The following is a 26704-nucleotide window of genomic DNA, read 5'->3' as shown; positions in this document are numbered from 1 at the left end:
TTTTTCTTTTCTTTTTTCTTTTTTATATTTACAGCGAAGGTGGATTTTTCAAAGCACATTTACAATTTCCAAAAGAATATCCACTTAGGCCACCAAGAATGAAATTTATAACTGAAATTTGGCATCCAAACAGTAAGTATTTTGCGGAACGATTTTTTAAGATCTATTATCTTTTTTTTCTTTCCTTCTTTTTCCACAGAATCTATATATCACGTTGAGATTAATCATTGTATAATTTTTTTTCTTATTATCAGTCGAGAAAAATGGTGATGTATGTATATCGATTTTACATGAGCCTGGAGACGATAAATGGGGCTATGAGAAAGCGTCGGAACGGTGGTTGCCAGTTCACACAGTCGAGACTATTCTCATAAGCGTTATTAGTATGCTCGCAGATCCAAATGACGAAAGTCCAGCTAACGTGGATGCTGCCGTAAGTGTAATAGATATAGTTCTAATAATAATAATAATAACAGCAATAACAACAGCAACAACAAGAACAAGAACAATGTCGATTTATATTTGTTACATTAGATTTTACTTTGATAATTTTACATTGTATTATTAATACAGAAAGAATGGCGGGAGAGTTATTCAGAATTCAAAAGAAAGGTGGCAAGGTGCGTCAGAAAAAGCCAAGAGGAGTGTTTGTAGGGGATGAATAAATATTCAACTGGAAAGACTTATTTAATTCTGGTAAGTAGATATCAATCATAATTTTAATCATATATTAATCATATTATAATAATTGGTCGGCAAGTAAAAAAAGATAAAAATTCCTTTTTATTAATGTTCCTTCTTATCCAGGCAATTTTAATTCAGGGAAGCCGTAAGCACTGGAAGAAAGAAACCGATGCTCGACATAAAGCTAACGGATAACAGTGCCACTAAAAACGGATTAAGCCTGACCCATCCTTACGCTGAGAGAGGGGAAAGGAGCGTGTGAAAAAACTAAGACAAATTCGCACGTCTCTATTGAATCAATTAAAGCCACACCGTCACCGATGTACCATCCATCGATATATGAAGATCATGAAGAGAACACACACACACAGCCTCACCTTTTTCATAATAAACAGCTAAAACTAATTTACACGTATACATAATGCAAAAAAAATCATCTGTACGATTATTACCTTAATATTAATAGTTAATGTAAACTTAACTTCCCCACTTCTCCTACTACCCCACCCCCCGCCCCACGATAAATCCCATCTCGCCCTCCGCCCGAAGAAACAAAAAAAAAAAAAAAAAAAACAAAAAAAAGCAAAAAAAGAAAAAAAAACACAACAAGAAAGAAAACAAAACCTTGTAATTTAAAATAATACGTTTATGTTTATCGATCAATAATAATTCCGTAGTGTCGTTTCGTATTTTCTTACTTTCGTAAATATATATAAATAAATTTTTGTAAAGTTCGAAAAACGGGATATACTACAATCGTTGAATGTATAATGTCAGCAAAATGGAAGAAGAAATACATGCGAATTAATTGTAAACTATTGCGGATGAAATATTGTCAGTTAATAATAATAATAATAATAATAATAATAATAATAATAATAATAATGATAATGATAATGATAATGATAATAATAGACAGCGTATTAAAAACGCAAAGATGTAAAAACAAAAGAAAAAAGGAAAAAGAAAGCAAGAATGTCAAATTTCGCAGAATCGTGCGTTGCCAAAATAACGATGAATTCTAATCGAAGTGATGATAATACTAGTAATAATTAATAATAATAATATTAATAATAATAATAATAATATTATTAATGAATGATAATCTACCATTGTCAGCTAGCGAACATTTCACGTAAGAATTGGATACAATTTGTACGAACTTTTTAATGGTGCCACCCACATTGACGAAACAAATCGCTGTTTCTCTTCTTCCCTTCTTTTAAATCTGAAGTTACGGTTCTACGCCATAGGGGAAAAAAAAGAAATGAAAAGAAAAGAAAAGAAAGAACAAAAAAAAAAAAAAAAGAAGAAAAAGACAAAAAACAGGTTTAACTTAAAATCGAAACGATTTTTGTCCAACTTTGCAACATCATTTCGTATTGTCAATTAAATATTAAAATTGAAGTGCATAAAGTGCTTATCAATCACGTTATACCCAAAACTATATTTTGATCGAGTATTCGATTTTATTTGATAACAAGATGGTGTAGTAGATTGATTCCATTCAAGATTCCAGTTTTTTATATGTCTGTATTAAAATAATATAATTAAACTTTGATAATAAGATACACACAGATACATATACACACATATAAATTGAATTAGGATAAACGTCAAGTGACGTTTAACATTTTATTTTTTTTTTCTCTTTTTATGAACACGTGTTCATATGTACACATTATTGCGAAATTCACGATTAGCTCATATTGAAATTTATTATTCAATTTGATGGTATTTAAACGGATAAAAAATGCAGCGGATTTTTCTTCCGTTGAAATAATAATACAACGATGATATGTATTAATTATTAAAACAAAAAAAGAAGAAAAAAAACAAAAAAAAAACAAAAAAAAAAAAAAAGAAAAAATCATCATTTCGATAAATTTAGCTTTAATATTTTACACGCGTCATATGATCGATGAAGAAAAATGTAAGTAGAAATATTTCAAATCTTTTACATTAAATGAGCACGCGTACGATCTTAATATAAATAGATCACCACGAGAGTCCGTGATCTATAACACTGTTAATTCAAATTGTAGCGAAGATTTCAATGTCGAGATGATCGACTAAATCAATGAATTATAATATACGTTTTACTGTATATTTCCAGAACTGATTACTAAATATGAGATCCTGCTTGTAAATCAAGACATATGTTATTAAAAAATTACGACTGTTCTATATGACAGGAAAAATAATTTAATAATTCTTTTATACAGAATAGACTTTTATTCGCAATTCCATGTTATTAAAGACTGTTGTTAACATATTGATGATATTAATTGAGAAGATACAATATGAAAATTGAAATAAAGGAATGGGTTTTAAGTGAAAATCAAAAGCTAAATGATTTTTTATCAGATTTTGTAGCAAGGACTGGTACAGTCATATGGATTATGTATGTAATGTTTGTAAATTATATACCTAATACATTGTAAATGTATGAAATACAACTAAACGTTGAAGTATACATACGTATATGTTAATATAATAACAAATAAAATTAAATGATGCTTTAAGAAAATTATAATTAATTTTCTTTTTATCTAATTAGTTACTTATTAAATTTCTTCTTTATTATTATCCTTTCATTGATAATTTTTTCATTAATTATTTAATTCATATTTATATTAATTAAATCATATAGTAAAGTATTTTATATATATATATATTTGTTTTAATGAATACCTACTTTATCGACTGTTCAATTGAATCTATTAATACCGACTGAGGGTAACTAACCAACTGAATGATTTTTACTTACCGACTGAAACCTATAGTAATTTTTTTATCAAATGATTTCTACTTTACCAGATCATGTAAATCATATAGATCATATAGATCCTATAAAAACAATTCTTATATGTTTGTATAAATTCATTCATATACATACGCATCTGATTAGGATTAAATTGATCCCAATAAGCAAATATCACTTATTCATTTTGTATAATTGTTGGAAAAATAATTATTACTAATGTAATGTTTTATTTATCCAATCAAGTTGTAAGAAATAAATGGATAGATATATTTAATATGCTACAATTTCAAAAGGAATAATAGTTTGTGTTAAATTTTAATAATTATCTTTTTGATTTATAAACTTTTAAAGAAAGAAGACACTTATATTAATAATGCAATTGTCAATAGGAATCTTACATAAATAATTGTGATATTTTTATAGGATCTATGAAGGATAAATATTATTGTTATTACATTATAAAATAATAAAAGAAAAATTTACTTCGATAAAATTTTAAAAAGATTCGATGAATCCTTCGATATCATCGACTATCAAAATTTTATTTACGCCATTATCCATATATAGGGAATAATAATTGAATAATTCACAATGAATAAATATAATACGATAGAATAAATCTCTCATATATCTTCAATATTTTGTATACCTTATTTATTTTTCTTTTTTATCTTCGTATAATAATCATAAACGTACAATTTAAAACAATAGTGCTCGTGTTGTTTATGCAATGTACAGGATAATCTTTTAAGCTATAATACAAGTTCAAAATGAAATACAAATCAATAGACTATTATTTTTTGTTATTGTTGTTGTTTTTGTTTAGGTAAACCCTGGTGGTGTGTGTTCTCGGTTTCATTCATGTTTTTTTTAATGTGTGTGTTAACGCGTGCACGCGCGCACGCGTATATGTGTATGTACGTATTCATGTGTATTATTAAAGTTATATGTATTCATTTTGAAGTACATTTTCGTACTTGGTAATATGTTTTATTGTGTGGTGAGTGTGTCACCGTAGTGCGTGTGTTATACCGTGTACTACACGCGTTTGTATACGCGCGTATTTTTTGTGTGTTTTTCGCGTGTATTTGTGTGTGTTCATGCGTATGTATATGAATGTATGTCTCTCTTTTTAATACATTATTTTCACTACTGGATGACAGTGTGTCCCTTCTTCGTCGTGTCCTCTTTTTCTTCGTTCTTTTGATCGTGTGCCCGCGCATATATATACATTTTGTATACGCCCCGCATATGCGCGCTCTCCTCTTCGTTTAACGGGGAGGGAGGAGGGTGCTGATGGGTTTCATTTTTTTCTCTCTCTCTCTCTCTCTCGCTCTCTCTCTCTCTCTCTTTTTCTCTATTTCTCTATTTCTTTCTTTCTTTCTCTCTCTCTCTCTCTCTCTCTCTTTTTTTTTTTTAAGAGAACGGATGGGAAAATTTAAGGAGAGGGTTATCGGGGGATTCTGGAATAACTTCTTCGAATATCTATCTACAGTTTACCTTTTTTTGTAAAATATTCATTATTAGGTTTACGATATGATTTTTCATTCTCCTCCTCTCTTCCACGCACTCCTTTTTCGATAAAACGCTATTATTTTAACCATTCGCGTATTATTCCGCATATTAAACGCATCACGAAGCTCACGCGCCATTTTATTATTATACATTTATCTTGAATCTCTTTCTCTTTCTCTTTGCTTTTTTCCCCCCCCCACTTATCTCTACATTTCATTTCATTTCATTTCATTAACTTTTCTTTCCTATCCTTCGTTTCGTTTTGCTTTTGCTTTTGCTTTCTTCCTTCCTTTCTTTCTTTCTTTCTTTCTTTCTTTCTGTCTTTCTTTCTTTCTCTCTCTTTTCTATATTTCATTATCCCTTATTATTTCTTTCTTTCTTTCTCGAAATCATCGACCGCACACTCTCGTGATTAAAAATTATTTTACCGGTTTTAAATAATATTTTAAAGCTATCGATTATCTATCCGTAAATTCTATTACAATATCTTACAAGGATCTAATTAATTTAGATATTATTTTATCCTTTTTCTCTTTTCTCTCCCCTTTTCTCTCTTTTTATTCTCTCTTTCTTCCTTCTCCTTATTTTTTTTTTTTTTTTTTTTTTTTTTTATTTCTCTTGTATATTATCAGGCTCGAACGGCGATGAGAAAAGTCAAAGGTGGAGAAAGAAGAAAAAGAAAGGAGAAGAAAGAAAGAAAGAAAGAAAGAAAGAAAGAAAAAAAAGAAAGAAAGAAAGAAGATGAGAAGGAATTTTTCATTAGAAAATCATATTTTTTCGTGAAATTTTTTTTAAAATCAGAAAAAAAAAGAAAAAGAAAAAGAAGGAAAAGAAGAAGAAGAAGAAGAAGAAGAAGAAGAAAAATAAAGAGAAGAAGAAATTTCGAAGAGAGTTGCGGCGATCGATATCCTACGAATGAGATCAATCGAACGATCGAGATATCGAAAGAAGAAGGCATTATATAAAGGACTACAATATGATCGCTTCGAAATAATTTATAATTTTGGTATTTGGACAGTTGAGATCGCTTAATGCATACGTAAGTTTTTGTCTTTATCATTTGCATTCCCCATTGGATCATTAGTCGACGAACTACGAAGATCGCAAGTTTTCACAATATGTATATATATATATATAATTATAATTTCTATATATATGTATATATATACATATATTAAATAATCAAATTAATATTCATTGATCGAGGCACGATCGAGCAGCAGAGAGCACGGCTGGATGAGTTTTATAAAAAAAAATTTATCAAAAACCGCGCCTAATCGTTTCACTTATTAAAACTTCTCACACTTGTTAATAATTATTATACAGAGATATAATTATATGGGAATATAATTATATAATAATTAATAACAAAGGGAGTAACAAAAGAAGAAAAAAGAAGAAGAAGAAGAAGAAAACGTGATTAAAAAGGAAAACTATATATAGCGATCACCGGTGTGTGTGTCTTCGTCCCATTTCCACAATCATATTTCCTCTTTCACTCCAAGCATTCCCATTCCTTCTCTTTTCGATCATCTCTCCCCTGTATCTCTTCTATATATATATATTTATATATATATATATATATATATATATATATATATATATCTTTCTCTTTCTTTCGTGTTTTCTCTTTATCTAACTATCTATCTATCCTCGTCTTAAAGAGCAAACTCCATTACTCTTTCACTTTGTTTTTTTTTTTTCATTCTCGATCATCTGACACTTTCTTATTCTCCTTTATCTTTCTCTCTCCTCTCTTTCTTTTTCTCTCTCTTTCACTCTCTCTTTCACTCTCTCTTTCACTCTCTCTTTCATTCTCTCTCTCTCTCTCTCTCTCTCTCTCTGTCTCTCTTTTTTTAATTTGCGGACTAGAATTTAATCGAAGATTAAAATTTAATCTGGTAAATACTAGTTTGATTTTTAATATCGAGGATAACTTTTTGTCTGTCTTTCTCTCTTCTTACGAAGACTGGATCACTGGACTCATACGCAAGCATACTAACTCTCTCTCTCTCTCTCTCTCTCTTACTTTCGTTCATTACAGACACAACAAAACAAATTTCTTGCTTCGCTTTCCTCATAGGCAATCGATTACTTTACAACGATATTCTCGTATCGATCTATTTCTCCCTCTTTCTCTCTCCCTCTCTCTTTCTTTCTTTCTCTTTACTTCTTTCTTCATTTCTTTCTCTCTCTCTCTCTTTTTTCGCACACGCGCGTCTTGTTCTTTTCTGTCTCTCTCTCTCTCTCTCTCTCTCTCTTTTTCTCTCTTTTTTTTGTTCTTTTTTCTTTTTTTTTTTTTCTAAAATCAAAAGCCAAACGTCGAATTTTCATGATCATTAAACACACCACCAAACGCTTTTTAAGATTTCGAAATTTTGAATAATTCCTTGCTTTATTAATTGTGTTTTGTTCGAATGGAAAAAAAAAGAAAAGAAAGAAAAAAAAAAAAAAAAAAGGAAAAGAAAATACGACGTTAAGCCTTTGTTTTCATCACCGACGTTTTTTACTCGCGTAATCGTTTAAATTCTTTGCGTTGGATATACTTGGTATACTATGAGAAAGTTAAGTGTGTTTAATTAAGTATAATATACAAGATGTATATGCGTTTTTCAATTTTTGTTCGTATCTCGAGTCTCTTTGTACAATTATTTACATTATAATATGCGAGCTTTAAGAAATCACGCTATTCGTTCTATTCTCTCTTTCTCTCTCTCTCTCTCTCTCTCTCTCTCTTTTTTTTTCTAACGCTTACGCATTTTATCTATCGTGCATTATCATTCGCTCTTTCTTTCATTCTTTCTTCTTTTTTCTCTTTCTCATTCTCTCTTTCTCTCTCTCTCTCTCATTCTCTCTTTCTCTCTCACACACACACACTCTCTCTCTCTCTCTCTCTCTCTCTCTCTCTCTCTCTTTCACTCAATCTTTTACCCTTTCATTCCGTACGCTCGACGAGATTTACAATATGCAACTCGTCCATCTCACTCGCACGCTTTCTATTTTTCTTTTTTTTTTTTTTCTTCTCGAAACGCATATAAGCTCTATCACATTGGCTTCACAAGCCATATTGTTATCGCAATAATAACTCGATCAAATAAAATAGTAATAGAATAATAATAATAATAATAATAATAATAATAATAATAATAATAATAATAATAAAAATATAATAATAATAATAATAATAATAATAATAATAATAATAATAATAATAATAATAATAATTGTTATATAAAATAGTAGCAATAAAATAGCAATAACGTAAGCCTAGTAATACAATAGTGACGAATGAAAATATTCGTCTCTCCCTTTACGATCGTCTTGCGCAGCCAACGATTTCATAGAAATGAGAGAAAAAAAAAAGAAAAAAAAAAAAAAAAGAAAGAAAGAAAAAAAAAAGGAAAAAGAAAAAAAGAAAGAATGAAAGAAAGAAAGGAAGCTATTATAATGCAATATAATTATTTCCCGATAGGAATAAGCTTACGCGATCCTCGTACTTTTTTCTTTTCTTCTTTTTTTTTTTCTTTTTTCTTTTTTCTTTTTTTTTTTTTTTTTTTGGTATCCTAAAATCCTCTCGCGATGGTTCACGGACAAATACGACGAATAGCCGATTCCTATGATCGATACTTAAGATATAATAATCGAAAATAATTCATTATCTAAATAACGTGATAACTCATAATAATAATAATAATAATAATAATAATAATAATAATAATAATAATAATAATAATAATAATAATATTAATAATAATAATAATATAGCAGTGATATAATAGTAATAATAATAGTAGTAATAATAATTAATAATAACATTGGTCTTAAGTGTTCTCTTGTCACTGTAATTTTATAAATAGACGAGAAAGCGAAGTACTAAGAAGAAATAGAGTTGGGGAAAATTGAAGAAAGTAAGAAGGATAAAATGAATGAAAAGTGAATGAAAAGGAAAAATGGAGAAGAGGAAGAGGAAGAAGTGGAAGGAGGAGAAGATGGAGGAAAAAGAAGAAGAAGAAGAAGAAGAAGAAGAAGAAGAAGAAGAAGATGAAGAGAAACAACGTAGTAATTCTTGATGAAACAAAGAAGTAAAAAGGTACGCGTAATTAGGAGAGACAAAGACGTAATAACATTAACAGTTTCTTAATTTCTAGATCGGGGTAGAGGGAGAGGAGTATAAACAATAACATGAATCACAATTATGCAATAATCGTTGATCGCTCTCATCATCATCATCATCATTCTCATCATCTCTCTCTCTCTCTCTCTCTCTCTCTTTCTCATTCTTTCTCTCTTTCTCTCTCGCGCGCACACTCTCTTTCTCTCTCTTTCTCTCTCTCTCTCTCTCTCTCGTCGCTTTGCATAATTTAGTTTTAAAAATTAATAATAATCCGATCTAACAACCGTTTTACTGGGAGATTGCACTGAGGCGAATCCCGGCCTCGTCCGTTCTCGAATATTTTTCTTTTCTCTCCTTTTATCATTTTCTTTTCTTTTTCTTAAACTTGCGATCCTTCGTGCACCATCCATTCTTCGATGAATTCAAAATTCGATTTCGAAGATTCTCTCAGGTAAGGCTGTCAAATAAAGCAACACAGGATCGATAATCGGCGAAAGCGAAAGTGGCCGGGGTTCTTACGAAATTTCGAGAGAATCGCAACGACCGCCACGCGATTGAATTTAAATCGAGCTGTCGCGTTTTCACAGTCTTCCGATAACGCACATCACTATAAATATATATATAGATGTGTGTGTATGTATATATATACATATACACATATATATATATATTATTTTCACTTCGGTTATTTCTCACCGAAGAGTCCAACTAAGCGGCGCGAACCTAATGAGTTCGATCGAGTTCTTTTGATTAAGCTCCCTTTATCCAGCACACTCAATATTCCCTTTTTCTTTTCTTAAAAGAAGAACTCATATCATCCATTTCGCGTATAGAAGTTCAACATATCGTTCCGATAAATTATCCCCTATCTCTTAATTACGAAAACGTCCTGACGATTTATAATGCACTTTTGCATTTTTCTTTTTTCTTCTTGTTTTCTTCTTCCTCTTTCTCTCTCTCTCTCTCTCTCTCCTTTCTTTTATTCTTCTTCTTCTTTTCCTTTTTAAAATTCGTCTCTATTTGTCATAAAATGAAACACGAATCCTTCGTATACCAGCAGTCCACAGAACGTTGATATAACAATCGTGGAACGTCATCGCCATCTTCGCCGTTATCGTCATAGTCATAGTCATCCTCGTCATCGTCGTCGTCATCGTCGTCGTTGTCGTCGTCGTCGTCGTCGTCGTCGTCGTCGTCGTCGTCGTCGTCATCATCGTCATAGCGAATATATCGAAAAAAAACATTCGATTTTCGACGACGAACGACGAGACATTACGTAGAGATCGTTTTAGGTTTACCTCGATCGACGCGAGGTTATAACCTTTTAATAGTCCCAAGCTTCTTCGGGTTCGTGTTTAATGATTTCTTTGGGACTCGTCTCTGTGGACTGTTGTACCGTTTGTTGTACCGACGGCGACCTAGGCGACGTAACTGGACTATTTTGTCCGGACTTTGGACTGGGCATTGGACTGTCTCTGTCCGGTCCATTGTTACCGGATACCGAGGAAACATCACTTTGAACGTCCTCCTCGTATCTATCTTGTACAGGCGTAGGTTCGACCCTAATGGTCTCCTCCGCTTCCCTTTTAACACCGTAGTCGTCCGTTTGCATAACGCAAACGCCATTTATGATAACCTCATCGCCCGTTCTCGTTGGTTCTTGCCATTCTGGATTAACCCATTGAGGTGCTGCGGGTTTCCTTCTGTTAGACCTGACGGTGGTCGGTGCAGTCGGCGTCTCCGCTGGTTCTCTCTTTATGCTACCAGCAGAAACTTCGGAATCTTCGCTACCGAGATTACTCATAGCATCCTCGACGTCCTCGTCCTCGAATTCTTGATTGGGCTCTCTCTTTAGGGCGCTCATCGATAGATCCAAACCCGAACATTGTTCCTTCAGTGCGTTCCCGACCAAGGCTGCCAAGTTCGGATTGAAATACGGCGAATAAGGTAATGGTACGTTGCCCAAGCCCAACCTTTCCTTCTGAATCTCTACCAGCCGTTGATTCAGCAATAATCTGAACTGCACTCGATCGAAGGGTTGACCAGGTTCCCTTGGCGATTGAGGTTCTGGTTGACCGTGTGGCGTTTGCTGTTTCAATCTCATCCGATGATTGTGAAACCAATTCGTTATCGTTCTCGAGGATAAAGCGAGCTCTCCCGCGAGAAATTCGATCGTACTAACGTTAGGATATGGATCGAGGGCGAACGCAAGCCTAAGTGCTTCCTTTTGTTCCTCGGAGAATAATACTCGTTGTTTTTTCGCCGAAGCTGGCCCTGGACCAGGCGAAGCAGCATGATAAAACTCCGCGGTATCGTTGCTCGAAGTGTCCGAACTGTTGTCGTGTCCCGGACCACTGCTACGCCGTCTTTTGTTAGCCTCTCTTCGCTCGTTCTTCAAAGCTTGCAATCTGTCAACGTTGTGAGCATCCGACAACCACATTTGCATTCTTATAAATGGTTCCCGACCTTTTATACTTAACATATGCCATGGTTTTGGTTTGCTTAATAATTCACTAACCGAGCCCTGTGACAATCCAAGAACGACTTCTCCAAATATCTTTTGACCAATGTTGTTCGCCAATAAGGCCTCTTTGATCTTGGTTGTGATCGTTTGCGTGTCTAGATCTTGCGTTAACGCTGCCATCTCGTAAACGCTCGATGAAATGTGCAAATGAGGGCCTCGCAATGGCGACGGTGTCATCTGATGGTGCGGAGAATGTAGAGTCATTTGTTGTTGTTGCTGTTGCTGTTGTTTCTTCTGAAGTTCTTGCATACTGATTTGGGCGTGTGGATGGTGCGGACCCGGTGGTGTCAGCATCATCGGCAAAGGTGGCTGAGGATGTTGAGGATGCTGCGGACTCTGCTGTGGCGGACCCAATTGCATTTGATTCTCTTGCTGATGTTGCGCCGCTGCCGCTTGGGCCGCTGCCTGTGCCGCGGCCTGTGCCTTAGCAGCATTTTGCAGTTGTTCCTGGACCAATTTCGTCGGCGGCATCGGTTTCATAGGCGTTCCGCATGCTGTAGTATGAAAATGAGATAATTAAAGTAATGTTGAAATAATAACGTTTTCATAGTCCGAAAGCTCTATTCGACATTTAAGAAAATATCGCATCAGCTACCTAACAAATATTATACCGTATTACAAAGCAATTCTACGTCGATTTATTTCTTAGCAGAATTTTCGCGCATAATTAAATTTCTCATTTAACTTCAATTAATAGTTCTGTAAATAAAAATATAATTTATTACGTGGTCTATGCATAAAAGAATAATAATCATTTCTAAACATGAACAACATGCTTGTAAACATTACTTTAAACAAATAACCGTATAACCTACTCGTTATCGGATCGATTAAAAAATAGCATACACTTTTACGGCGTGCTTTACACACTCACACACATACATATAAACATATATATATATATATATACGTATGTATATATATATATATATATATATATTTGGGAGCTCTCGAACTACGTTTGTAGTAAAGTAACAAAACATCTATATTGACCTGAGTTAAACTTACGAGGCAGGCCGCCGTAGCCGCCGGTCCTCATCAGCTTCTCCGGTGCGATCTTATATTGACTTGCTACCAGTTTGTGAACAGCGTTATCGTCCTCGAGGAACATTTTCATTCTGATGAAGGGTTCACGGCCTTTCTGCGTCAGCATATGCCAGGGTTTTGGACGTGCCAAAAGATCCGAGACAGAACCCTGAGATAGACCAAGAACCGATTCGCCAAATAGACGCTGAGAGATCGAATACTGCGACAATTGTTCTTTTACCTGTTAAAATGTTCGACGCGATGATAATTGGAACTCGTTAAATGAATATAAAAATAAAACGTTTGAAAATCATTCTCACCCTCTTTACGATGTCCTCGGTATTAAGATTATTGTACATGTCGAATTGTTGTTGAGTAATGGGAGGAAGAACGGCCTTTAGTGGTCTTTGATTAGAAGCATGATGGGTCGGAGTGGACGGTTGGCTGATTAGGCTGTTCGTGATGGAGGCCATCCTTTGGAGCGGACTGGCCGCAGCAGCGCCAGAAAAATCTTCACTTGGCGTCATCGCTGGAGGTAGTATGGAATTACCGAGTGGTGAACTCGCACTGGAACCACCGGGCGTCGATTGGGCTCCCGTAGTCTCTTGTTTAGGCCTGACCAATGAGAAAGCGCTACCTGCGTGTCTCATTGCTTCTTCCATCTTCTCCTTTTCCTCCTCCGTAACGCCGTTTATCATCTTATTCCTTATATCCATTTTTCCTAAACTCAAGTCCTGTACACCACCGCCATTTGTCGCCAAGTGATGTTGCTGAAGAGCCTGCTGTTGAAGAGCTAATAAACCAGGAAGCCCAGGTAATCCTGGCAAACCTGTTAATGCCGAATTTTGTCCAGGACCAGCGTTCAACTTTTGTAACTCCCGATGATAAGCGTCCAATGCCAGTCTGATATCCTCTTGAGTTCTTTCTATACCTTGGAGACCTTGGGCACCGCTGAAAAAATGCGGAAACACCGCGCTACGATCAATCGAGGTCGTGTGCTGTCCTCATTAATAATCAATCGGAAATGGCGAAGTTCGCGTACGATTTAAGGGAAGAGGAGCTTGTGAATTAGAGAGTCCCCGACTGGAATAGAAGAAGCTTTCGAGATCTTACCTAGGAGGGAATTCTCGTGGTCCACGAAGATCCTCCACTCTCCTTCCCATGAGTTTAGTTAACTCTTCCTGATAAATCCTGACTACCTTTTCCGGGGGAATGTCATCGTTTTCGTACTTCTTCAGTCTCCTATTTTGGCTGTCGAGTCTGTCCTTACTAAACGGACTCGGACAGCCAATTCTGCTAGGACTCTTACTGTCCGCATCGTTCGAGACCTCATGCTCGCCTCTCATTTGTAGATGACCAGATTCCGAGAGGATATGGGCCAACCTCTCGTCGCTCATTTCTGGCGGACCACTTTCCTGTGGTCCACGCGCGAAAGGTGGCATTCCCTGCTCCTTGCCTGAAACATACTCTACGGGTGAGGCACAACTTGTGGTGTGTTCTTACTCGGTTTCATCTTAGGGATATATAAAAAATACAATTATATAAGTACATATAATTCATAGTATAAATGAAGGATAATAAAAACAAAAAAAAAAAAGGAAAAAAATATTGTTCAAACTTTATCGAAATCCATCGATCTTTTTCTTCGATCAATAGATCCCTGTGATCTCTCTCTCTCTCTCTCTCTTTCTCTCTCTCTCTCTCTCTCTCTCTCTCTCTCTCTCTCTCTCTCTCTTTATCTCATTTTTTTCTCTTGCCAAACGAGTATACAGAACTTCCTTCTTTGATTTTCGACTTCGACGAATAAATTTTCAACGAGAACGAAGTATACACCCGATGAAAGGTAATCCAAGGAAAATCCCTTTGGGCGATCCAGGGTTCGATCAAACGCGGAAGCAATTAATACGACGCAGAATCAATAGCACCGAAACGAATGCCGAAGGCGGGACGCGCGTGGAACTCGTCCGACGATAATTAAAATATCCTCTTCAGAGCCGCCTCCGCCACCGTCGCCGCCGCCGCCACCGCCGCCACCGTCGTCGCCACCACCGCCACCGCTACCGCCTCGCCCTTGCGGTTCTTCGGCCCCCTTCGCTAACGCGTACCTACCAAGAGTGTCGTCCTCCTACGTGTTTCCCGTCTAATTGACCAATCAGCCGCAAGATTCAGACGAATGAGCCATCGATCACGCGTTTGATTGCTCCCGCATCCTCGACGTTTACGTCGTGCAAATTCGACGCCTCCGTGATTTCGCATTCCTTTCGAGAGATAGACAGAGAGAGAGAGAGAGAGAGAGAGAGAGAGAGAGAAAGAGAAAGAGGAAGAGAAAGAGATAGATAGATAGATAGAGAAAGAGAGAGAGAGAGACAGGAGGATAGATCGAGAGAAGGAGAATAACATGGGAGGCGAGAATTTACCGGTACGATCATCGAGCTAAAGCAATCTTTGCGTGAATCGTGCTCGAAATTATGTGTTGGAGGATGATTGCGGACGATCCATCAAAATCTGTCGACTCTTGCTCGACGTACAACATAGGTATTCCAAGACTTTCACACACAACGTGTTCCCATCAAATCTATTCGTTCTCTTCCGACAGAAATATGAGACACAAATCCAACTTTACTATTCTAAATTTCCCCCTTCCTTCCACCCCTCCCCGCAGTCCCTCACGCATCTAACCTATTCCTAATGTAACATTATTTATATATATATATATATATATATTAAAAAACATAAATCTACGGAGGAAAATATATTTCTACATTAATGCTCTAGGTCGATACTATCATTTTAATAAATTTATGAACACCTATGTATAATATCGTCGTTTGCGAAACTTTTCATCGTCAGGCTTTAAAGTCTTTAAATTGATTCGAGCAAAAATAATCCCTTCTGTTTAACTTTCAATTAAGATTCTTGTCATTTAAAGTAGCTTGTAACGCTACGCACAAAGAGCCATAGTTATTAATAATCTTCCGTCAAAGGAATCGTATCTAAGGAATCTCGTAAATCTCTTTTCTTCCGTTTCTTTTTCATTTTTTTTTTTTTTTTTTTTTTTTTTGAAAGGAAAAATGAAAATAGAAAAAGAACATGTCACGACGAGTATCGAATGAATTATCTTTCCTTTCGTTTTTCATTCTTTTCTTTATTTTTCTCTTCTCTTTTGCCTTCTTTTTTTTTTTTTCTTTTTCTTTTTCTTTCTTTCTTTTTCCTACGGAAATGTGACAAACGAGGAAATTTCTTTCTAAAGAGTATTAATGATCATACTTTGCAGGAACTTCCAAAGAAATTGGTTGCTCCGATGCGCATGAAACTGGGTGGTCCAGACTAGGACGAGATGAAGAGAGAAAAAAGAAAAAAGGAAAAAAAAAGAAGAAGAAGAAGAAGAAACGAATACGACATCGACGACGACGACGACGGTTCAAGAAGGGTGGGATTTCGATTCGTAAGAACGAACGAACCGTGACATATGTATGTATGTACTTTGGTATATATATATATATATACCCCTTACATACGCGCATTGTCGCAACGCTTGAATTCGTGCCAGAAGACTTCGACTTATGCCAACGATTTTCCTTGCCATCCTTAGCACCCGACAGAATCCATAAATGATTATTTCTGAGAAGATTATGGACTTTTATCAGTTAAGATACGAGATTCAAGAATTTAATCGCATTCGTAGTTCATTCATACTAAGAAGATAATCCTATCGAATTTTCATAAAAGATTCATCCTTTTGTTTTTAATCTAATCAGTTGAAAAATTAAAGATAGTTAAGTGTAGGTGTACACATATTATATATATATATATACATCTATATGTATATGTAAACAATTTCCTTTTTCCTTTTTCTTTTTCTTTTTTTTTTTTCTTTCCTCGAGAATTTGCACGAAAACCCTGAGAAACAGTTGAGAAAAGCGTGCGAATTGAACGTGCTTCTCGATTATATCTACGATATATCCACCGGCATTTTCTCAAGAGAGTATCTTCAAGAAACTTTGAGGAGAAATAGAGATAGTGATAGAGATAGATAGATAGATAGAGGGAGAGAGAGACGGCGAAGAAGGTAATAAGAAAGAGAAGACGCAAAGTTAGCTAGTCAACGAGTTAGATCGCGATCTAACGCCTAGTGATCGTAGCCTGGTAACGATTGTAACGTACGATGAGCACAACTAATTATCGTCTCGTATCTCTGCTTCGCGCGAATACAACTTCGGACGGTTTAGAAGCGGCTCGCGTAATTAACCATTTCCGCTCTGATTTTTGTCTCTCTCTCTCTCTCTCCCTCTTTTTTTCTCTCTCTCTCTCTCTCTCTTTCTTTCTTTTTTTCTTTCTCTCTCAATCTTTTTCTCTACCTATATGACCTACTTTCTTTCGATAAGAATTCTAAAACAATAATAACAAAAAAAAAAATAAAAAAAAAAGAAAGAAAAAGAAATCATAAAGAAAGATCCAATCGATTCAATATACTTTTAATACAATGTGGACTCTGCTTGGAAAAAAAGAAAAAGAGAAAGAATATAAAAAAAAAAAAGAAGAAGAAGAAGAGAAAAAGGAAAGAAAAAGAAAGTTTCTCTCCTCGTGAACGAAGGAGCTGTCTGTAAAAATTTGTCGACGTTAGAAATATGAATATCGGATATGGTTATGAACTCAATTATTGTTGATAATCTTGGACTTTTGAAAAGTTATTCCTTTTGGCTTTCGGGCAAATTCGATGATTAGATCGCCGAGAAAATTGTGCTCGCGCGTAACACAATAGATCGCGGTTATGTGTGTGTCGCCATTGCCTTTGAGGCGGTACGTCGACAATGGCCGATTACAAAATCTGGAACGATTTCGTGAGAATTCCCTAAGCAACGAAGCAACGACTACTCTTAAGAAACAGCGTCGATTATTGCGTCGACGTTACCGTACGGTTGCGTCGCCTTCTAACCGAACGAATACTCTATTACGTTGCTACCAGTTGGTCGAGCTGCACCAATGGTAGCCATTGTCTTTCATAGAATCGTGTAGGTACGCGTGGAAACTCGTCCTCGTCCTCACATCGTCCTATCTTCGTCATCCTTTTCTTTTTTTTTCTTTTTTTTTCTTCTTCTTCTCCTCCTCTTCCTCCTCTTCCTCCTTCACCTCTTCCACCTCATCTACCTTCTCGTTATTACTGTATCTAATAAAGAGCTACTCGAGAATCGGTACGCAACGAATCGGGCGTCTTATTGTTCGAAAAATAAAGAGGGAGAGAGAGAGAGAGAGAGAGAGGATGAGGGAGAGAAGAGGGAAAGAGCAATTAAAAAGATTCTCGAAGGTTTGATGACGGCAGTAAGTGCGAAACGGGTCAGCGATCTTTTGTCTTCGTTCTTATCAAAAGATGTATCGATTTTTACGATGGTCTCCAGCCCACCCCACCCCATACCCCCCCGTTGCCAACAATGAAATCATTCGATTGTTCCCTATGTACAAAGCTTTCTTAGGTTAAAATTTCACGATGTTTTTCTTTATTTTTTTTTTTTCTTTTTCTTTCTTTTTTTTTTTTTTTTTTCCTTCAAAGAACTCGGGAATATTTCTCAAAGTAATTTTTTACTTTCATAATAATTATATTTAAATATTCGACGAACAATAGGATTAAATATTTTATCATTTATTTCTATCTTGAAATTTAATGAAAATAGAGATAGAGTATAGGATCGGGAATAGATATATTTGTTCTTAGAGGGGATTTGCTAAAATCACGTGTAATGTCAAAATCATTCGGGTAAAGGGAGAGATAGGGAGAGAATCAGTTAGAGAAAAGCATATGAATAGAGAAATCGTCGTCAACTAGTCGAAGACAACTACTACGACGACGACGACGACGACGACGAGGACGACGACGACGATGATGACGACGACTACGACGACGAATTCAGCGAATTCGACTGGCGCGGTAGAACAAGAAACAAAATCCTGCGATGAACTGACTTGGACCGGTACCAACTATCTTTATTACCGTAATCTCGTCCGTGCGTTGCTCTTGAAGGCAACGTAGCACGGTTGGTATGCTTAGATCAATTGTATTCTGCTATTCGCGCAAACGTGGGTACGGAAAATGTGCTCGCATAATCACCAGGATGGTGGGCAATAATAAACGTCTCGGACGTGCCGCACTAAATTGTGGGCCAAGATTCAGATATGTTTGTTGCTGGATTAGCAAGCGGCTACGTGTAACATATACACTCGATTATTTTTCATTTTTGGACACCGACCATCTTCGCCTCTGCCTTCGCGCCTTTTTTTTTCTTTTTTTTCTTTCTTTTTTTTTTTACACGAAACTTCGTCACTGATTTTATCTTTTTTTTTTTTTTTTTTTTTTTTTTTACGTAATCCACGTAATTTTTTAATGATAAACCACGACGAATATTGTTCAACAAAGCGAACCCACTTTGAATCATTTTCATATTTTGTGTTTTTCTTTATTTTCTTTTTTTTTTTTTTTTTTTTTTTTTCTGACCATTCAAAAAAGTTAAATTAAAGTACTCATCCTCAATTTAAATTACGAAGATAATTCTTTTTTTCTCATGACAATTTATCGTCTATAAATATTAAGTAAAAAGAAGAAGAAGAAGAAAAAGAAGAAAAAGAGGAAGAAGAAGGAGAAGGAGAAGAAAAAGACGAAGAAAAAAGAAAGGAAAAGAAAAATGAAATAACTGATAGAATAAGTACCGAGTCTTACTAGATCGATTATACACACATACACTATAATGAATCCTTCAAAGACAGGTTCGCTCTGCACGCTCGAACGATTTCCAGTATCTATATCTATACCGTAATAAGTCGTTAGGCCAGGGTAGGTATTTAGTCGATGAAAACTTATCTTTCTGACGTGAACTCGACGATGGTCTTTTCAGGCGGAATAAAGTCTTGATGATTTTTGCCCATAAATCATGCGTCGATTACGGAACTTTCGGTCTATGAAATATGAGTATATTTATCCTTATGAGGATGATTCGCCCCCGAGTAAACGTTATACTCCGAACGATGACGTTGCAACGATTATCGGCGTCTTAAACAATGTATAGAGAATTTTCCGTATAACTTTATCGAATAGGAGTAAGTGTGAGAAGGGACCCAACCACCCCCCACCTCCCCGACCAGTTTTATTCATCGACACTACGTTAATTCATCCCAGAATATATTATTACTTCCTCCTCATCCTCTCTTTTATCGTTCAATTCTCTCTCAGCTTTCACCTTCCCTCCTCACCCCCTTTCGTACTACTATCCACTATAACGTTCTGGCGAACGTTGGTCATGATTATCGTCGTCAGAGATCCTCAACGGAAACCGACAATCCATTGACGCATGACTCATGTTTTGTCACAGAGCCCGAGCTCTCTCATTGAATTTATTTTATACGCATTGAAATTTTCTTTTCCTTTTTCCCCCCTCTTTTTTTTCCCCTTTTTTTCTTTCTTTCTCTTTTTTCTCTTTTTTTTTTTTTGTCTCTTTTTTTTTCTTTTTTTATTTCGCACGCCGGACGCGTACAGGACAGAGGATGCACCATTATTAAAGCTACGATCGACATCCTCTGACGATTGATATTAATATTTTTCACATAAAAGAAAGAGAGAGAGAGAGAGAGAGAGAGAGAAGGGGGAGGGAAAAGAGGAAGGGAAGGAAGAGCTTCCGATTCGAATTCATTCGATTCGTTTATTCATAAAATTGAAACGTTGTTCGATATCTTCTAGCAAATATTTCTAAATATCTGACCTGCTTATCTAAATCGATTTATTCTATATATATATATATATAATATATATATAATATATATATATATAAATATAAAATCCATATATGTATGTTTCCGTAATGAGAAATTTTCTAAAACTAATTCAAAACGATCGAAAATTCATTGTTATGCCTGTCATTTACAATGAACGGTATATATACTTAATACAATCGATCGGATAAGGTCCCCCTTATCAAACATTCTCGTCTCTCGTCTTTTCGATTTTCTAGGAGGAGCTTAGGTTATTAGTCTAAAACAACATGGCTGTCAAACGCAGAAAATAATCGATAACGACAGCGGATAGAGCAATGCTAGAAATTCTATGTAATCATCTCTATTGATTTCTTACTTTCCTTCGATATCGTTTATCCATCTATTCAATGGATTGAACAATGATTTCTATGAGAACCGTCTGTCTGATTAACGAGAGACTCCAATGGTGGAGTAGTCTTATGTACAATGAAGATATAGGAATACGTAAACGCACGAGTATCTTTCCTTCATTTTGATTGTCGCGGATGCGAGAAGATAGAGGGATTCGACGTCTGGGATGAGCATTAAGTTCCTTTTCCTGCGGGATGCGGTTAGAGCGAATAGTATATAGTATAGTGTACCATCGATACCCGTATTAAGCAGCCAAGAGAGGTTAACGTATAGCTCCGTTGTTAGTGATTCGGCGAGATGGATTATTGGCAGTGCAAGGCAGAATAGAATATTCTCAAGATATTCGATCGATCGAGACAATGGTTTTTACCTCTGATCGTTAAAATGCTAACTTACGATACAAAAATCATTATAATAGTATTCACAAAATTAAATATAATTGATCGTTTATTGGATGATTTACATATTCGTCAGTTTAAGTTTCGATCAAGCAATCTTTGTCTCGATCGATCGACATTTAGTTTCGGTGAGGGTCGTGTTCGAGATAATAAATATATATATATATATATATATATATATATTTGTGTGTGTGTGTGTGTGTTTGTATATATATATACATATATATATATATATGTATATAAAAAACAGAAAGAGAGAATAAATGGAGAGATAGGTTGGAACGCATCGGTACTCACCTTTCTTGGGTATTAGGGACTTGAGCAGCATTACGGCGTTGTCATCGCAAGCCCAACCGTGCATCTTCCGATAACTATCGCGTCCCTTCTCGGTGAGTTTATCCCAAGGTTTTGGTTTGCTCAGTAATTCGCTGACTGTACCCTGACTCAATCCAAGTACATACTTGGCGAATAATCTCTGACCGATATTATGTATCGACAATAATTCTCTGACTCTTCTGGCTATGTGCAGGGTGTCAAGATTTTGCGAGGCATATTTGTCCATATTGTAACGCAACATTTCTTGAAGTCTCGCTTCCATCGGATCACCCTTTGGGATCAGTGATTCACCGAGTCTACCGGCCATACCGGCGGCACCAAATTCATCACCGAATCTGAACGGATGCGTTCTGTCATCGAAACGGAAGGGACTCTTTAGGGTATCGAGGACGCTTAATCCGCCTATATTGTTATTTGCTAGGTGATGACTGTTGTTATTGTTATTGTGACAGGATTCCTGATCGGCTGGACTTTTCGGCGGCGGCGCCGTTGAGACGGCGCTGGGCGTAACGCCTCCGCCGTTTACGGAGGCGGAGGAGGTGCTCGTCTCGACCATCGACGTGGGCGGTTGAAAGCTCGGCGGCGATGTCAGTGCGCTCGTCGACGATGGCGTCTGCGGCGCCGGCGTTTCGTGACCGGGAACTGGCGTCGACGCCTTCTCGCTTGAATCGAGACAACCGATGAGCGGCGTCGTGCCTAACGTCGTACCCAGCGTCGTACCCAACGTCGTACCCAACGTCGTACCCAACGCCGTGCCCAACGTCGACGTGCCCAACGACGTTGTACCAAGCGGCGTCGTTCCTAGGTTCGCTGTGGCCAGCGTCGTCGTCCCCATAGACGTAGTACCCAAAGGCGTGCTCGATTTGGTCGGTGCATTTGTACTAGACGACGCTTCCGTTGGCGAGGGAAGATGATTTAGGCTGCTCGGCGTCGTAGGCGGATGGAGACCTATCAACGGTTGGACTTGCTGCAGCTGTTGTTGCGTTAATTGAGAGATTTGAGTGCCTTGCTGTTGCTGCTGCTGCTGTTGTTGCTGTTGCTGCTGTTGTTGTTGCTGTTGTACCTGTTGATGTTGCACCTGTTGGACTTGCTGCTGTTGCTGTTGTTGTTGCTGCTGTTGCTGTTGTTGTTGTTGTTGTTGTTGCTGCTGCTGCTGCTGCTGTTGTTGCTGCTGCTGTTGTTGCTGTTGTTGTTGATTTATAATCGACCTCTCCAACGTCCGCCTCCAGTTGGCGACGATCTCCTCGCCGAGGAAGGAGCCGAAGGTTTCGACGTTTTGGAGAGGCGGAGGGAAGAGGAGGCTGGAAGTCGTCGATGTTGCGGAGGAAGGTGTCGGCGTGGAGCGTGGCGGAAGGGACACCGAGGTCGGAGGTGGCGGTGGGGCTTGTTGGGAGGAAACGAGGGACGAAGGTGGCCCACCTCCGACCCCATGGGGCGAGGCGGTCGAGGCGCGCTGCAGGGGTGACGATAGTCCACCTGCAACCACCAAAAACACAAGGGACCCCGTCAACACGGTTGCACGCGCACTAGAGATATTCAACCTAATCATCTCCATCGTGAAACAGGATACTGACTTTCTGATCGTCGGCTTTTGGACTCCGCATTTATTTTCTCTCTTTTTCTTGTTCCTTTTTTCGCCTTGTTTTTTTTTCCAATCTTTTTTCTTTTTCTTTTTTTTTCCTTTTTTTCTTTTTTTTCTTTTTTTTCTTTTTTTTTTTTTTAATCTACGATCCTTTTCCATTCGATCTTCTTTCTTTTCCTCCTCTTTTGAACACGACCTAGACTCTCTCCATTGCATCGTCGCATTCGGCGGCGTCTCGATATTATTTAAATGATGAAACGTTATTTTCATACTCAATCAGAAAAAATATACGCGTACCAAAAGTTGCACGTTTATTGTTAGGAAAAAATAAACAAATAAAAATAAAAAAGAAAAAAATAAAAATGAGAAGATATTACGAAACTAAGAGGAGAATATATAGAATTGAAATCTTCGAAACGAACGGTAGAGGGTAAGAGGGAAAAGGAGATAGGAAAGAGGAATAAGGGATAACAAAAAGCTAATGTTGGAACAATCGAAAAGATATTACAAACGTTGGTCGAAGCGAATACGCATACGAGGAATTTGTGGTATTAAAGAACGGAAAATTAGGATGGTAAAAAAAGAAAAAAAAAAAAAAAAGAAATAGGAACGATGACGACGGATAAGAGAGAGCGTGTTTCGGTCGTTTAAATTCAGAAGAGAGAGAAAGAGAGAGAGGGATGTTCGTCGACGTTGATATATCCCTCTGGTTCTCTCTCTCTCTCTCTCTCTCTCTCTCTCTCTCTCACTTTCACTCTCTTTCTCTCTTTCACTCACTCATTCACTCTCTCTCACTCACTCTCTCTTTTCTACATGGGCTGCGTTTCTTTTTCTTTGTCCCTCTCGCCACGTACTTTTCTCTCCCTTTCTCTCTCTCGCCACCTCCGTCGTCCTGGATCGATTCATAATAAACTCCGTCCCCGAAACAATAGCCCGGGCCTGGGCAAATACTGCGAATATCGTCCACAAATTTGCGTGCAAGAGATTTGCTTATTCCAGTGTAGAGAGACGGTTCGTAGTGAGGACAGACGAAGGGAGGATGGCTCCAAAAAGTGGGAGGGACCGTGGAAGCGAATTCCGGTAACGTTTGGCAAAAGGTCGATGATGATGATGGGGTGGTGGTGGTGGTGGTAGTTGATGGGGGAACGGGGAGGGATTTTAGGGCAGATGTCGGAGGTGTACTTGGAATAGGGCAGAGAGATAATATGTGTTCCGTTACGTTAGTAGTACCTTCCGTGAGTGTACGTTAATATACATACGTACCGATGTGAGAGTGACTCGAAAAAAGTGCAGCCTAAGCAACGAAGGATTCGAGGGAGAATAAAGTTGAGAGAGAGAGAAAGAGAGAGAGAGAGAGAGAGAGAGAGAGAGAGAGAGAGAGAGAGAGAGAGAGAGAGAGAAAGAAAAAGAGACAAACAGATAGAGAAAAAAGAAAAAAGAAATGTTAGAAAGGGTATGATAAATCGCTGGAGTCAAAAAAGATGGTTGAAATATAAATAAGAATTAGAGACAGGAAGAGAGAGTTGGAGTATAGTGCGAACACATTGGCAAGCAAGGGTTATTTTGTTGTTGTTGCAGTCATCGTCGTCGTCGTCGTTGTTGTCATCGTCGTCGTCGTTAGTTTTTTTGTTCAATTTATTTCTCTTTTTTCTATTTTTCCTTTTTTTTTTCTTCTTTTTTTTTCTTTTTCTTTTTTTTTATTCGTTTTCGTAAGCTCCTTCGGTCATCCCCCTATTTTTTTATTTTTCATTTTTTATTTTATTCTTTTATTATTATTATACATCCGCGTTTTTGCATCCGCTTAAAATGACTCGTGCCCTATTTGTTATTTATTATTTCTTAACTAGCCGATATCGAGCCCATCGACGGAGCCTCGAGGAGAGAGAGTCGGCGACCGAAGATCAGAGCAGTAGCATAAGAATCAAAAGCGATATTATATGCGGTTGATGCTAATATGATACTAATAAGTAATCCTCTTTATTTTAATTTTTCATTACGGTACCTTGAAATTTTCTCATCGATGCGTCTAATCTTAACTTATATATATCTATATATATATATATGTATGTATGTATATCTATATACATAGATTTCTAATTGCTTAACGTTCTCGTTACTTTGGTATCGTGCAATGAAGTTAGTACAACACTACTACTAATTGCCTAAGTCACAATTCATTATGATTTTCGCAGCTCCTCTGTCAGAGTGATTGTATTCCGAAAGGAGGACAAAAAAGCAGTGGGGGTGGGGGGTGGAATAAGTGAAACAAAAAATGAAAAAAATAGAGGGGGAAAAAAAAAAGAAAAGAAGAAAGGCGATAATGATAAATCCGATCGCGTAAAGATTTGTCGAACGAAGCTCTCATACGCGATTTGTTATTCGTTAACGCATAAACACGTGGAAGAAAATCATTAATACGGAGTTTTCGTTGTGCGCGAAATTTCGATCGAATTTACTTGATCGAGTATTTCTATATCGCGTATATATATATACATATATATATATATATATATATATATATATATATATATATATATAGAAAAAGAAAAAAAAATTTAATCGATAATAATGAGAATGAGAGAACGTTATAATAAACTTACCGAGTGTGTCGGGTGTGTTCGGTGGTTTTAGACTTTCAGCTTGTTGGAGAGCTTTCGAACGTTCCATTAAAAGGTGTTCGAGACTCTTGCCAGGTTCGCCGGTTGGAATCTGAGAGAGATCGACCGACCTTAACACGCTGATCTCGCGCTTCAGGTCATCGTAATCTCTCTGCCGTTCCAATTTACTCTCCAATCTACTGATGTGCTGTCTTCGTGCCTCGAGTTCTTCCTCGAGACGCGCCGTCGCTTGCGCGCTCGTCTCTTGAAGACGTTGTAAATTCTGTTGTAACCTGGAGACCTCTTCCAACAGTTGACTGATCTGAAAGGAAAAAGAGAGAAAAAAAAAAGGAAGGAAATTAAAGGAACATTTACGAGTTTTACATCGTTTAAAGAATCTATAAAACGAATGATAAATATTTTCTGAAGGATTTTCAACGTAGAATTGAAATGTTTACGGGATACGATTAAAGATGATTTTCATCGGGTTCTCGTTTCTTGCACGTTATTATTAAACCCTCATCGAGAGATAGGTGGTACACCGGTAACCATACCTTTACTCCAATTCAACCCTAACTCATAGTCGACTCGGTAGTTATTAAACATGAACGAGGGAATAATCGCATTATCGACGACGCAAATATGGAATCACATTTGCGACGTACTCCTTTCAACTCGAACCACCGGCCCAGGCATTGCTTATCCATAGGCGATATCCCCAAAGGAGCTTAGCAAAAGCTCTTTATTAATTTTATTGAGAATATATATGTGTATATATATATATATATACATATATATATATATATATATATATATATATATATATTATATACATATATACGAAATCGATAGGTAGAATATAATGAACGATTCTACATATAATCAAGGTTGAATTATATTCGATATAATAAAAGAAAAGAAATAAGTTCTTCATAGATAAGTAGTCATCATTGTATCAACGTAGAAATGATCGTTCAACCAGTTGTTAACAATTCAGGGAGTAGCTATCATCG

At 36.7% G+C, this 26704-nt stretch overlaps 2 protein-coding genes across 6 annotated transcripts in view; one reads left to right on the top strand and one right to left on the bottom strand.

The window, feature by feature from the left end:
• Ube2g1 (ubiquitin-conjugating enzyme E2G 1) overlaps positions 1 to 1466 on the top strand; it is a 4351-nt gene extending 2885 nt beyond the window's left edge. The window contains exons 3-6 of one of the 2 annotated variants that reach the window (XM_035874531.2): positions 35 to 132; positions 255 to 433; positions 574 to 696; positions 823 to 1466. In XM_035874531.2, the coding sequence (XP_035730424.1) occupies positions 35 to 132; positions 255 to 433; positions 574 to 654 (358 nt within the window). In that variant the 3' untranslated portion in view covers positions 655 to 696; positions 823 to 1466. Of the gene's footprint in view, positions 1 to 34; positions 133 to 254; positions 434 to 573; positions 697 to 807 lie in introns of both variants that reach the window. The other variant, XM_035874530.2, reaches the window with a different exon arrangement.
• A 2613-nt stretch (positions 1467 to 4079) lies between these two features.
• cut (homeobox protein, cut) overlaps positions 4080 to 26704 on the bottom strand; it is a 140648-nt gene continuing 118023 nt past the window's right edge. The window contains exons 3-8 of one of the 4 annotated variants that reach the window (XM_035874525.2): positions 25695 to 26013; positions 21474 to 22988; positions 13744 to 14098; positions 12951 to 13605; positions 12598 to 12871; positions 4080 to 12098 (exon numbers count right to left, since the gene is read on the bottom strand). In XM_035874525.2, the coding sequence (XP_035730418.2) occupies positions 10405 to 12098; positions 12598 to 12871; positions 12951 to 13605; positions 13744 to 14098; positions 21474 to 22988; positions 25695 to 26013 (4812 nt within the window). In that variant the 3' untranslated portion in view covers positions 4080 to 10404. The remainder of the gene's footprint in view (positions 12099 to 12597; positions 12872 to 12950; positions 13606 to 13743; positions 14099 to 21473; positions 22989 to 25694; positions 26014 to 26704) is intronic. The other 3 variants (XM_035874527.2, XM_035874528.2, XM_035874526.2) reach the window with 3 other exon arrangements.

The sequence above is a fragment of the Vespa mandarinia genome, chromosome 18 (assembly GCF_050613455.1).
Source record: "Vespa mandarinia isolate Hongniang chromosome 18, ASM5061345v1, whole genome shotgun sequence".
Lineage (NCBI taxonomy): Eukaryota > Metazoa > Arthropoda > Insecta > Hymenoptera > Vespidae > Vespa > Vespa mandarinia.
The sequence above is the reverse complement of the archived record's forward strand: the minus strand, read 5'-3'. Positions and strand labels throughout refer to the sequence as shown.